General features: G+C 34.6%; 2 protein-coding genes across 2 annotated transcripts in view; both read left to right on the forward strand.

Moving 5' to 3' along the window:
* The window catches only part of LOC141378555 (uncharacterized), an 876,211-nt gene that overhangs the window by 572,890 nt on the left and 290,392 nt on the right, over positions 1-12,929 (forward strand). The gene's annotated exons all lie outside the window — the stretch shown is intronic.
* The window catches only part of pygb (phosphorylase, glycogen; brain), a 28,550-nt gene that overhangs the window by 7,443 nt on the left and 8,178 nt on the right, over positions 1-12,929 (forward strand). Inside the window, 9 exon segments of the mRNA NM_212809.2 lie at positions 715-826; positions 3,176-3,258; positions 6,080-6,223; positions 6,340-6,432; positions 8,326-8,472; positions 11,767-11,930; positions 12,109-12,223; positions 12,526-12,627; positions 12,747-12,894. Coding sequence (NP_997974.2) covers positions 715-826; positions 3,176-3,258; positions 6,080-6,223; positions 6,340-6,432; positions 8,326-8,472; positions 11,767-11,930; positions 12,109-12,223; positions 12,526-12,627; positions 12,747-12,894 — 1,108 coding nt within the window.

The raw sequence follows: 12,929 nt of genomic DNA on the forward strand, positions 1-12,929 counted from the left end.
TGTGATGCTTTTATTTATAACTAAATTAGCCTCTGATAAGATGACTGGGGAAAACGGTTAAACTAAATTCAAATGACAAAACAAAATACATCAACAGGCACTGGTTTTAAGGAAAATGTTATTATTTTTTTATTTTGAAATATATTTTATGATTTGGTATTCAATAATAATGTTTGTCACACTTTATTTTGATGGTCTGTTTGTTGAATTTAAGTTACATTGCATCTACATGCCAAGTAATTCTCATTAAATTATAGGTAGACCGTTAGGTTGGGGTTAGGGTTAGTGCTAGGGTTGGGGTTAGGGTTAATGTAGGTTGACATGTACTTGTAAAGTTTATTATAGTGAGTTAAATGTCAGTTTAGCAGCAGTATGAACAGATATTAAGCAGACAGTCTACTAATACTCAAATGGACCATCAAAATAAAGTGTTACCATAATGTATGATTATCATCTGCCAAAATAAATTAAATAAATAGAAAGATTTTTTTTCATATAGAAAAAAAAGAAATAAAATTTTGTAGAAATTTTAAGTTTTTTTGATCAATTTAATTCATCTTTGCTGAATAATAGTAAAAAGTAAAAAAAAGTAAAAATAAAAATGTAATCTTACAGAACGCCATTTTATATTAGTGCAAAATTTGTGCCTACCCTTTAATAAATGTAATGTAATTAAAATTTAGCCTGATTAAAACTTGTTCTTGTCTTTTGCAGGTTGTGCTTGCAATGCCTTATGACACTCCTGTGCCTGGTTATAAAAACAATACTGTGAATACTATGAGACTATGGTCTGCCAAAGCTCCTAATGATTTCAACCTGCAAGAATGTGAGTCTACGCAATAATTATGTTACATATTTTAACACTTTATTTAACTTTACATGAAAGAAAACGCACAAATGCACACGTTAATGGTCTGTACTTTGCTTTATCATTGAAAGTAAATGAAACCATTGGATCCCAGCTTCCAAGTACTTTTATAGTTCAAATGATTTGCTTGAATTTTCCAGTATTACTGAAACGGTATTAAATAATTCTGATCTGGACTAAACTTACCTTCTCTCTGGAGTTTAACTTGTTTCCTGGGGAAAGGTTTGTGTGTAGAATACTAAATATAGGCGTCTGGTCCAGTGCTGTTCAGCAGCGCCTAAGAAACAAGAGATGAGTTGGCAGAAGGCCACCGTTACCCAGAGATACTGCTTTTCAGAGGCGCATTCAACACTGTAGGGCCTCTGAGCTGTGCATTAAAGGTCTTGATCTATAACAGACATGTACACAAAAGGTTTTGTGAAGTTCTGTTGTCACATAAAATGCCATAAGTCATTCCTTAAAGTGATAGTACACCCAGAAAAGAGAAATTCTGCCATCATTTTGTTACATCCTTATTTTTTTTCTTCTGTTGAACACAAAGGACGATATACTGAAGAATTTTAGAAGAAAAGCAGCCATTTACTTCTGTAGTATTTTTGTTCTTGCAATGAATGTCAATAGCAGTTTTTTTTCCAACATTATTCAGATTATCTTGTCTTGTGATAAACAGAAGAAAGTTTAGAGCAGTTTTGGGAGAACTTTTCCTTTAAATCGCTTGTGCAAGTTTTCCTGTGCAATGGCCTATATGCACACAGACTTTTAATTTTCAGCCAGGCAGCCCAAGTGCTTTCAGTGAACAGTCTTTCCATTACAAAATTGTCACGTTTAAGATCTGATTTCTTTAAAAATCAGCCATCTCCACTGCCAGTTAGATGTACGATATGAAGTAGGTCTCTGACCAGACAAGAAGCACTGCATTATATTTCATTTCCCCCCGCCAGGTCTTTAAAATATGACAATTTATTTAACACCAGTATTTTTAATAGAATTTCTGCGCTAACCTGTTGCCACTGATGATGCTAGTGGTTACAACGGTTGTTACAACAATCGTGTTTTACGCTCAATCAACTAAATGAATGCTTAAGTCTATTTATCTGAATGTATTGTGATTACATTATAACATCGATGCTGTAAAAACAACCTTGTGAAATTGAAAATATTCACATTAAGCTCTTACCGGAAAATTATCGTTGGCTATAAAACTCTAGCTGTACATAGAGCCCATTGCATTATTCTACAGTCAGTAACAATATCAGTAACAAAAATTACTGATCAAAATTAGGCTTAAATCTTTTATTTGGGGACAGAAAGAAATAACTTTTTTTTTAGCTTTATTAAGCAAGGATACTTTACTTCAACACATAGAAAGCTGAAAAATGCATTAGTTTTTTTATTGGAAACAAAGAAGACAACAAAACAAAAGTAAGAAAAAATCATAGCCGTACCAAACAGCACAAACCTTTTATCAAACATAACATAAGTAGCCCAAAGAGGTTCCACATCTTCTCATTATGTATGAGAAATGAAATAAACATAAAAAAGAAAAAAAAAATCTTGCATTTCTGTTTTGTTGGTTTAGAGCAGGGATCACCAATCCTGGTTCTGGAGGGCCGGTGTCCCTACAGGGTTTTGCTTCAACTTGCCTCAACACACCTGCCTGGATGTTTTAAGTATACCAAGTAAGAGCTTGATTAGCTTGTTCAGGTGTGTTTGATTAGGGTTGGAGCTAAAATCTGCAGGACACCGGCCCTCAAGGAACAAGTTTGGTGACCACTGGTTTAGATCGAACCAGAGAAAAAGTGCAGTATGTAGAATTGGGTATTGCAGTCCAAATTCAAAATGTTGGAGAATTTTTATTACTATTTTTTTTTTTATCCTGCCCCTCCTTCAATGACTAGACGCAATCACTGGTTGTCAGATTGACAACACAAACAGGAACGAGCATGCCTGCCTTCATAATTGAAATGAAATATGCTGTTTTTCCATAAGGCAATCGGGGTGCCGACATATAATTGGGTAAACTGGCAGTAACAGTGTTATACAGACCACAACAAAGACAGACATTCCAACACAGATTGCACATTTTCAAAGAAAAATGACTGACTTTATCACAAGAATAAACAAGAATGTTCTATTAGCATGTTTCTTAAATACATTTTTATGCTTTAGAAGAGTCTAAAGCCTACATGCAGCACCTTTTAACTATTTCAAGTATGAATAGCCTTAAATTAAAATTCGATCCCTAAATTAGGTGAGAAAGATAGAAAAATATGAGGATTTTGACATCTTCTTCTCTCTTAAACCTAGTTAATGTTGGCGATTACATCCAGGCAGTACTGGACCGCAACCTGGCTGAGAACATCTCACGGGTTCTCTACCCCAATGACAATGTAAGTATGTGCTTTGCAGTGCTATAAAATGCAGATTGAAGAGTAAATGTACACCCACAGAGATAAAAGTAGCCCAGGCTTATTGCAAAAAGATGTTCCCGGTACATTTCATTGCACATTTCAGATGACAAATCCACTAGAGGGTGCTGTTTACATTTTTACAAATCTGAAATGGGTTACTTGGGGTACATTTTGTTGTATGTTTCATATACACATTCTACTTGTACACTAGATGAGCAGGTAGGGCTTGTTGTACAGATCACCCAACCCCTTCTCTAAATCCAGCGATTAGTGTTTTTCAAAGCAAAAAAGTGCACGGCTATAATATAGTTTAACCTCAATTTCACGTGCCATTTTTCTGTCTTGAACCCAAGCACTCTAAAAGTGAGCTATTGAGCAAACTGGCCATGTATATATATATATATATATATATATATATATATATATATATATATATTTTATATATATATATATATATATATATATATATATATATATATATATATATATATATATATATATATATATATATTTTTATATATATATATATATATATATATATATATATATATATATATATATATATTTTTATATATATATATATATATATATATATATATATATATATATTTTTTTTTTTTTATATATATATATATATATATATATATATATATATATATATATATATATATATATATATATATATAAAATTAGGATTAGGATTGGGCGATATCTACCAATGTGGCATTATACAATGTCTAATGTGAAACATCGTTATGTACGATGGCATCGCATCATAAATAATTCATAACAAATTAATTACTTGTAGCCTATCGTTAGCTGACCCGCCTGGTCTTTGTTTTACCAAATCATAAATAATTAAAGATAAGTTGCACACAAATTGCCACCTGTCAATCCTTTTTTCCTCAGGATTCTGGCATGAATAGGCAGAGTGATCTGTTTCGTTTTTATGGCGTCGACAAACTGGGTTGGTAAAAAAGGTGCACAACCAACAGAAACCAACTAACAGCATCTAAAGTTTTTGCTAAAATTACTAAGTTCAAGTGTGAAAGCAAAAGATTGAAGCAGTGTACTGACGCTCTGACACGTTACATGATAAATTCATAAGAACAAAGAGTTGTTAGAGGGAGACTAGATTAATTAAATCTCACGTTTAACAACTATAGTGAGACACGATCTAGTGGTACATCCTTGCTAAACTTTCCGATGTGTTCTGCTCTGGAGTTTTGTGCTCAAAGCACCTACTGACTGCTGCAGCTCAGACACGCGGAGAGTCCCTCTGAGAATCACTGACCCCGAGTGATCCTATAGTTTTACTGGAGTTGTTATAGGTATAAATTGTAGTTTCTAATTCTAAAGTACAGTATATGAAATAACGTTCCTATTTATATAATGTAAAAAGCGTGACTACTTCATTTCACCATTAAAATGGCATGTATAAACGTTATATTGACCCTATTGTATACTTGTGTAGAATTAAAGGGATGCATGGGTTATGAAAGTGAGCATTTATCTTTTATACTGTTTAGTTAGCCCAGTTACCTTATGTGCTAGCATAATCATACCCCTACTGTTAGCCTCCTGGCTACAATAAGCTAACGCAGCTCTGATTAACCACACAACAAGGGATCACAATAATAGCTTTTGATCAGGCATTCATCACAGACGTTCCCTTGGGGGTCCTAAGTAGAATCGATTGCAGGAGGGACTCGATTTCTCACCACACAAGCTCATGACAGTATGTATGGGGTCACGTGATGTGCGTTTTCAGCGGTATAGTGTAAACGAGGGCATCTTCTATCGACCCAACCCTCTATTTAATATTTTATATACATTAAAATATATTTGATTACAGATAGACACTACTAAGTTCATTCATTCATTCATTTTCTTGTTGGCTTAGTCCCTTTATTAATCCGGGGTCGCCACAGCGGAATGAACCGCCAACTTATCCAGCAAGTTTTTACGCAACGGATGACCTTTCAGCAGCAACCCATCTCTGGGAACACTATTAAGTTGTTTTGTGGTATTTATTTGGTGTTGAACTGCATGAAAGCAATTCTTTATTAATTAAAAATCATTCATGTGAAAAGACACAAAAGTTATTAACATTATATTGCCCTGAAGTATTCAATTGACCTAGAAACTGCAGTCAAACATGTATGTTTAAGTAGGTTTTTATACTTTCAAAAAAATGTAGGCTAAAGCACTTTTTTTCCTGTGCTGGAGAAACCTGATGGAGTGAATGTACACAGAGAGAAATTAAGGGGTGKKKKKKGTGTGTGTGTGTGTGTGTGTGTGTGTGTGTGTGTGTGTGTGTGTGTGTGTGTGTGTGTGTGTGTGTGTGTGTGTGTGTGTGTGTGTGTGTGTGTGTGTGTGTGTGTGTGTGTGTGTGTGTGTGTGTGTGTGTGTGTGTGTGTGTGTGTGTGTGTGTGTGTGTGTGTGTGTGTGTGTGTGTGTGTGTGTGTGTGTGTGTGTGTGTGTGTGTGATATGTGTTTTAGTTACAGCACTAAAACAACTCTGTCATGTGTGTGTATATTTAGACTGTGTAAATGCTGGAATGTAGCATATGGCATAGCAGACCACAGCAGAGAAAACAGTCTTATGCAACACAGATATGTGTAATACAGTGAGGAAGTATAAAACCGTGAGTCTAATGTGGAGTCTTGAGAAACAGTGAGCAATTGTTCACAGAATTATTATGCAACCTGAATATGTGTGTGTGTGTGAGTATGTATAAAAGACTGACAGAAAGTAAAGTATTGATGTATATGTTTCTAACTGATGTGTGTGTGTTAGTTTTTTGAGGGGAAGGAGCTGCGTTTAAAGCAGGAGTATTTTGTAGTGGCTGCTACTCTTCAGGACATCATCAGACGCTTCAAATCCTCAAAGTTCGGCTGCAGGGATCCTGTGCGCACTTCTTTTGAAACGTTTCATGAGAAGGTAGTTTTGCATTCATAGTATACATGTGGCTGGAGCTGTTGTTGTATGTGTGGTAAACTCTTAAAATACTCCAAATTAGTTTTTTGGTTGTAATGATTTGAATATGACTCTGTCAGGTGGCGATCCAGCTTAATGACACCCATCCAGCTCTGGCCATTCCTGAACTCATGAGGATCCTGGTGGATATTGAGCACCTGGACTGGGAGAAGGTGGGATTTTTAGACTGTCAGAAAGACAGTATTAATTTGGTTTATTTGTAAATTTACTGAAAATAGTTAGCAAGTTAAAATGAAAAGCATACAAATTCATTTGTTATAGTTAAAGTTGCAGCATTTGATCTGTCAAAATGCTAACTGACTAGCATAATATTTTTGAAACAGTCCCTTCCCTGCTGTCCAGAGCCACGCCTTCTGATATCATGAACGTGCAGCTTAAAGATGACAGCAGACAACCCACTAATTCATGTCATTCGCCAGTTAGAAAACTTTATAATACTACAATTCCAAACAAAACACTGCAGTATATTTAGCACATTTTCACTTGTGTAGCAAGCAAAACTTGTCATAATGTGCAATATTTCAATAAGGTTCGCTTGTCTCACTCTCTCACACATTGTCCTAAAGCCACTACTGTATGCTTAGTGGTTGGCCAGCAGGGTACAGGAATTACACTTATTACTAAGCCATACTTGCATGCTATTTTAGACTGAATATTCAGAGTAGCATGGTAAACAATATAGGGAGCTCATCACAAGCTTTCATTGTTCAAAAATGAACCAATGGGAACATAAAAGCAACTTCAGCTCAGTAAAGCAGGCTAGGCAGAATAGCGCTATTTACTGGTGTTGTTAAACTAAATAAAAATCTACAATATCGATGCTTACAGGTCCCTTTATAAAACTGAAATAGTCTCATCAATCTTTGGCCAGAAGATTCCAGTGGCTGAACAACACTTGTGTGCATATAACCCATTCATAACACAACACAATCTACATCAGCTTTGCGTGACTAAAATAGTTTTAAAACATAACATTACCTGTGTAAAAGAACTACTTATCCCATGGTGTCATCCTTCCTCCAGCGTGCAAAACTAACTCCAATATTGATTCAGGATTTTAAAGTTTTGATTCAGCATTTGTTTTTACCGCTGTCACTCTCTCTTGTGTGCAGGTGAACGCGCATGCATGTGCAAATGGCAGATCTCTGTAAACGGCTGCACAGATGTACAAATCTACATTTATTGACAGACAGACAGTTTGGGCTACTTATCAGAATTATGGGAATTGTCAGCCTGAAAAATTTTAATTGGATGAACATTTTTTAGTCTTATGCCTTACCCAGAATATAAAAATACATATAAACACATTTAGATCATTTACTTAAATCATTACTATTGGAATGTGAAGAGACTTTCAACCAGCACAACAAAATATCACCTACTGCAATCACCTATTGAACCTTTAAAATAAATCTTCTCGTTAAATTTTGTAAAAATACTTGTTAAATTTAAATAATGAATCATTAACATAATTATATTGACTAAACTTGAAACTATAGTTCCCCTATTGCCAAGTAAATAAAATATACTTTATGTATACTTTCATATATTTATACTCTATTTACTTATCAATTATGTTACTTGGTAAAATAAATAATAAAATTCTTAAAAATATTTACAATAGTTTATTGTAATAAAAATAGAAGATATCTTTTTGTGTGAATTTTAATTTGTGTGCAATTTTCATTTCTTATGTACTGAAAAATAACTGTTATTTTGTTTAATTTATTATCAGTAATTTAAAAATTTACTAAAATAAGCAAAAACGTAAAACAAAATTTCTGTTTATAAAACCATAATAAAAATATATTTTTAAAATCAATAAGACATTTGTAGAAAGATATTTAAACAAACATATTTACAAAAACACAACAAAATTAAAACTTCAACAACAACAAAACTAAAAAAAACTTATTTTTTTCTAACTTGCTGCATATATAAAGAAATGTGTTCATGCTGTTGGTAAACTTTAAAAAAAAAAAAAACAAATCAATTATTTTGTTTTTGCTAACTTCTGATTTTAGTTATTTTTTATGTGTGTGCAGGCATGGGAAATCACCACCAAAACATGTGCATACACAAACCACACTGTGCTGCCTGAGGCTCTAGAGCGCTGGCCTGTCTACATGTTCGAGAAGCTTCTGCCACGACATCTGCAGATAGTCTACGAGATCAACCGGAGACACCTAGATGTAAGGACACACACATACACAAACACACACTACTGTTCAAAAGTGTGTTTGGTCAACATGTTAAAAAAGCCTATTCTTCTCATGTACAGTATATTATTGCAAATTAAAAAAAAGGTTTGCCTTTTTAAATCACAGTAATAATTTTTTTAACTGAACTCAAAGCTGAATTTTCAGCAAACAATATTGGTGCTCATTCATCAAGAACAACACTTGTTTATCGATATTGAAAACATTTTTCCTGCTTCATAGTTTTGAGATTTAAATTGGACTCTTTTAAATTTTTTTTTTACTTTTAGTTTAATTTTCTCAAATGTGGAATTAGAATTCAGAAAACCTCAGATATGTACGGTCTGGACAAATGTGATTTCTTTAGGTACCTGCAAACCAGGACCTACTTTAATATTGAGATCAAATGTTTGGAGAACCATTCCCCAACTTAATTGATTTAGGTATTGACATCTATAAGAAGAAAGACAGTAAGAGGCTTGTTTCAAAATTGTATTCTTCCATCCAATCCACCATGGAGCACACAACAAATGACAACAGACTAAAAGGGGAATCTTAGAGGAAGATTGGTTGAATATCTGCTCTGTACAGGCCGCTTCTTCCAGCTAAATGTGACGAGATTTTTGCTGGAGGAATCTTACCAGATACTTTATAATGCCCAAGTTAATATGCATGCAAACATGGGAGAAGGACAGGTTGCAGTGCTGTTTGAAATGTGGGGAAGACCATTAGCAAACCATTTTCACATATTTTGGAGTTGCCCAGCTATTGAGTCACGCTGGCAGGTTGTAATGCAACAATATGAAATATTTTTGATGATGATGTGGACTTTTCTTTTACAACAATTTACCTGGGGAATATCGCAACCAACTTAATGGTAAAAGACAAGTATTTATTAAAATTACTTCTAGCAACCAGTAAGAAAGCTGCAACTCGAAAGTGGCTACAACTCGAACCCCCTAAAAATCTGAACGGTTGGATATCATATTTAATGTTCAAAATAACGAGAGGATGACTTTTTCTTTAAAACTACAGATGGACAAACACCTGCAATATTGGGAGAAATGGATTGCTGGAGCAGTACTGTGAGAAACTGACGGTCAACCTGGACAAAACCAAAGTCATGGGCTGCGTCCGAAACCGCACACTTCTATACTATATAGTACGCTAAAATCAGTATGCGAGCCGAGTAGTATGTCCGAATTCATAGGATTCGAAAATCAGTAGGCGAGAAGTACCCGGATGACTTACTACATCCGGCGAGATTCTGAAGTGCGCATCCCATGCATGCTGCGCTATCCCGTAATACCCTGTGAGAGAATTTATGAATGGAAGTGAGGCGACACAACTGACGCAGGTAGGTCATGTGACCATGACAAAATGGCGGATGTGGTACATCCGAATTCCATTCATACTTTTCAAATTCATACTGTATAGAACGTACTTTTCTAACGGCCGAGTCATAAGTTTAAATTCAAATGCAGTACCTACTGAGTAGTAGGCGGTTTCGGATGCAGCTATGGTGTTCCAGAAGAAGGCCAGATCTCAGGGACACAAATATCAGTTCACATACAGAGGAAAAGCTGTAGAGCAGGGGTCACCAAACTTGTTCTTTGAGGGCCAGTGTCACGCAGATTTTAGCTCCAACTCTAATCAAACACACCTGAACAAGCTAATCAATACTTGAAACATTCAGGCAGGTGTGTTGAGGCAAGTTAGAGCTAAACCCTGCAGAGACACCGGCCCTTCAGGACCAAGATTGGTGACCTCTGCTGTAGAGCATTGTAGCAGTTACTCTTACCTGTGCATTCAGATCTCCACCTCTGCTGGCTTCAGTCTCGCTGTCAAGACCCTGAGCGAGGGGGCTCGTAGAGCATTCTATGCCATAAAATCACGCTTTGGCCAATTACAGTTACCAACTAAAAAATGGAATAAACTATATTGCGCTATTATCAAACCAATCTTACTATATGGGAGTGAAATTTGGGGACCAGTATTAAAATTAGAAAATTGGAATAAAAGTTTAATTGAATGAACATAATTAGAAATTACTAAAAATATATTACATATCCGCAGAAACACCTCTAACATTGCCTGCTGGGCTGAATTGGGTTTATATCCGCTGAACTTGGAGATTCAAAAACAAGCGGTTCAATTCTGGCTGCGCCTGCATCAGTCTGACCCCGAGTCTGTCCATTATAAAGCCCTTCTGGCCAATGAAAAACCTACAGTGTTTTATCCTCTAAACACACTTGTATCTTAACTACTGAAAAAAACCCAAACAAAACCTTCACAAACATAAATAACTGACAAAACATTAAAATATGATTATGATGAAAAACTAAAAGCTGAAATCAACCTCTAAACTAAACTTCAATGTTATTCCATCCTAAACAGAACACACAGTTGGCAAATTATTTATCATTAAAACTATAAAAAAAAACACCTGCTTTCTAAATATCGCCTCTGTGATCATGACCTGGAAATAGAAAAGGGCAGACATAAAAAATCCGTGACACAAACCAAATAGAGGATGAAACACACTTCTTTCTTTTCTGTCCCAAATACACCACAATTAGAGAAACATTTTCCCCCCAATTCGAAACATTGAGTAATTAATATTTTTATTTAAATGACTCAGAGAAACTTTGCCATGTATTTGGAGAGGATGAATTGACATCTAAACTAGCTGCAAAATATGAATACATCCTACACACCATAAGAAATGGTTAATGTAAATTCATGCATCTTATTTAAATAATCTCAACTTTTTAATTATTATTATTATTATAATTAGTATATTTATTACATTTATTATCTGTTTTTTTATTATTTATTTCTTATTTACTGTATTTTTTCTTTGATGTTATTACATATTTAAAATGCTTTGGCAATACTGTATTAAATGTCATGCTAATAAAGCAACTTGAACTTGGTTGTATTAATGCCTTTACACAGTTTAAACTGATCTTTATGTGTTAGTTAATGTGACCTGTAAGGAAATATGTGAGCAGTCATGTGTTCATTTAAGCTCTGATGTGTTATTGCATTTTTATTTATAAATGTTTTTTAATTTCACACTTAAATATGTTCCTAAGGAATAAAAGGTAATATATTTGAATGTTACTTTTGAATAATACTGTATCACATATTAAACTACATTCAATGAGAAAATGGTGACTTTATAATAACTTATAAAATTTTTCTCAACATGATGCATGACCCTCATCTAGCTCTGCAGTTTGATGCATTTTTTTGATCATGTATCGGTGTGTCTGTGTCTTGTAGAGGATCTCTGCGCTTTACCCAGGTGACACAGATCGTCTGCGCAGGATGTCTCTGATCGAGGAGGGCGACCCAAAGAGGATAAACATGGCTCACCTCTGTGTGGTCGGTTCTCACGCTGTCAATGGTGTGGCACGCATTCACTCTGACATTGTCAAGACTACTGTGTGAGTACAGAGAATCAGTCACTGTACAACAATAGTGTAATGATGAAATGAAGCTTTCGAAACAAACCGTTTTGAAGTTGTATGTGTACTGTTCAGGTGATTAGCACTAGTTTTCAGTGAAGGTTTTTGGACTTGGAGATAATTATTATAATTAATATTATTTTTTAACTGGTTTCAGATTTAAGGACTTTTGTGACATTGAGCCAGAGAAGTTTCAAAACAAGACAAATGGTATCACACCTCGCCGATGGCTGCTGCTCTGCAACCCCGGCCTGGCAGATATCATCGCTGAGGTGACCTTCTTAACCAATTATAGGTGTTTTGTTTTCGTTTGGTTTGTTTTGGTTTGGTTTGTTTATTATATTTTATATATATTTATTTATATATATTTTTACACTTTATTTAACTTAGTTTTTTTGTATTATTTTTTTTTTCCTAATGCAATAATGTGTTTTATTTTAAGTTGTTAAAAACACATTTATTGTACCTATTTAACTTATTTTATAATAATTTATTTTAATATCCTTTATTCCAATCATATATACTGTATATTTTTCTTCTGTCCCTCACTGCTTTGTACTTGTTTTTCTTTCAGAAAATTGGTGAGGACTTCCTGACGGATCTTTTCCAGCTTAGAAAACTGCTGGACTTCATCAATGATGAAATGTTCATTCGGGACGTGGCCAAAGTTAAACAGGTTAAACATACATTTCATTCCTTTTTTTTAGGAAAATGAACAACTGTCTTTGTTTTTTGTATTTATGGTGAAATTTTTGACTTCATGTTAAACTTTTTTGTTGTTATTGTACATTTTAGGAAAACAAGCAGAAATTTGCAGCATATCTGGAGAACGAATACAATGTCAAGATAAATCCAGAGTCCATCTTTGACATCCAGGTCAAAAGAATCCATGAGTACAAGAGACAATTACTGAACTGCCTTCACATCATCACTCTATATAACCGTAAGACCACACATGCGCACACACACTCGCGCACA

This window comes from Danio rerio, chromosome 17 (assembly GCF_049306965.1).
Source record: "Danio rerio strain Tuebingen ecotype United States chromosome 17, GRCz12tu, whole genome shotgun sequence".
In the NCBI taxonomy this organism is placed as follows: Eukaryota; Metazoa; Chordata; class Actinopteri; order Cypriniformes; family Danionidae; genus Danio; species Danio rerio.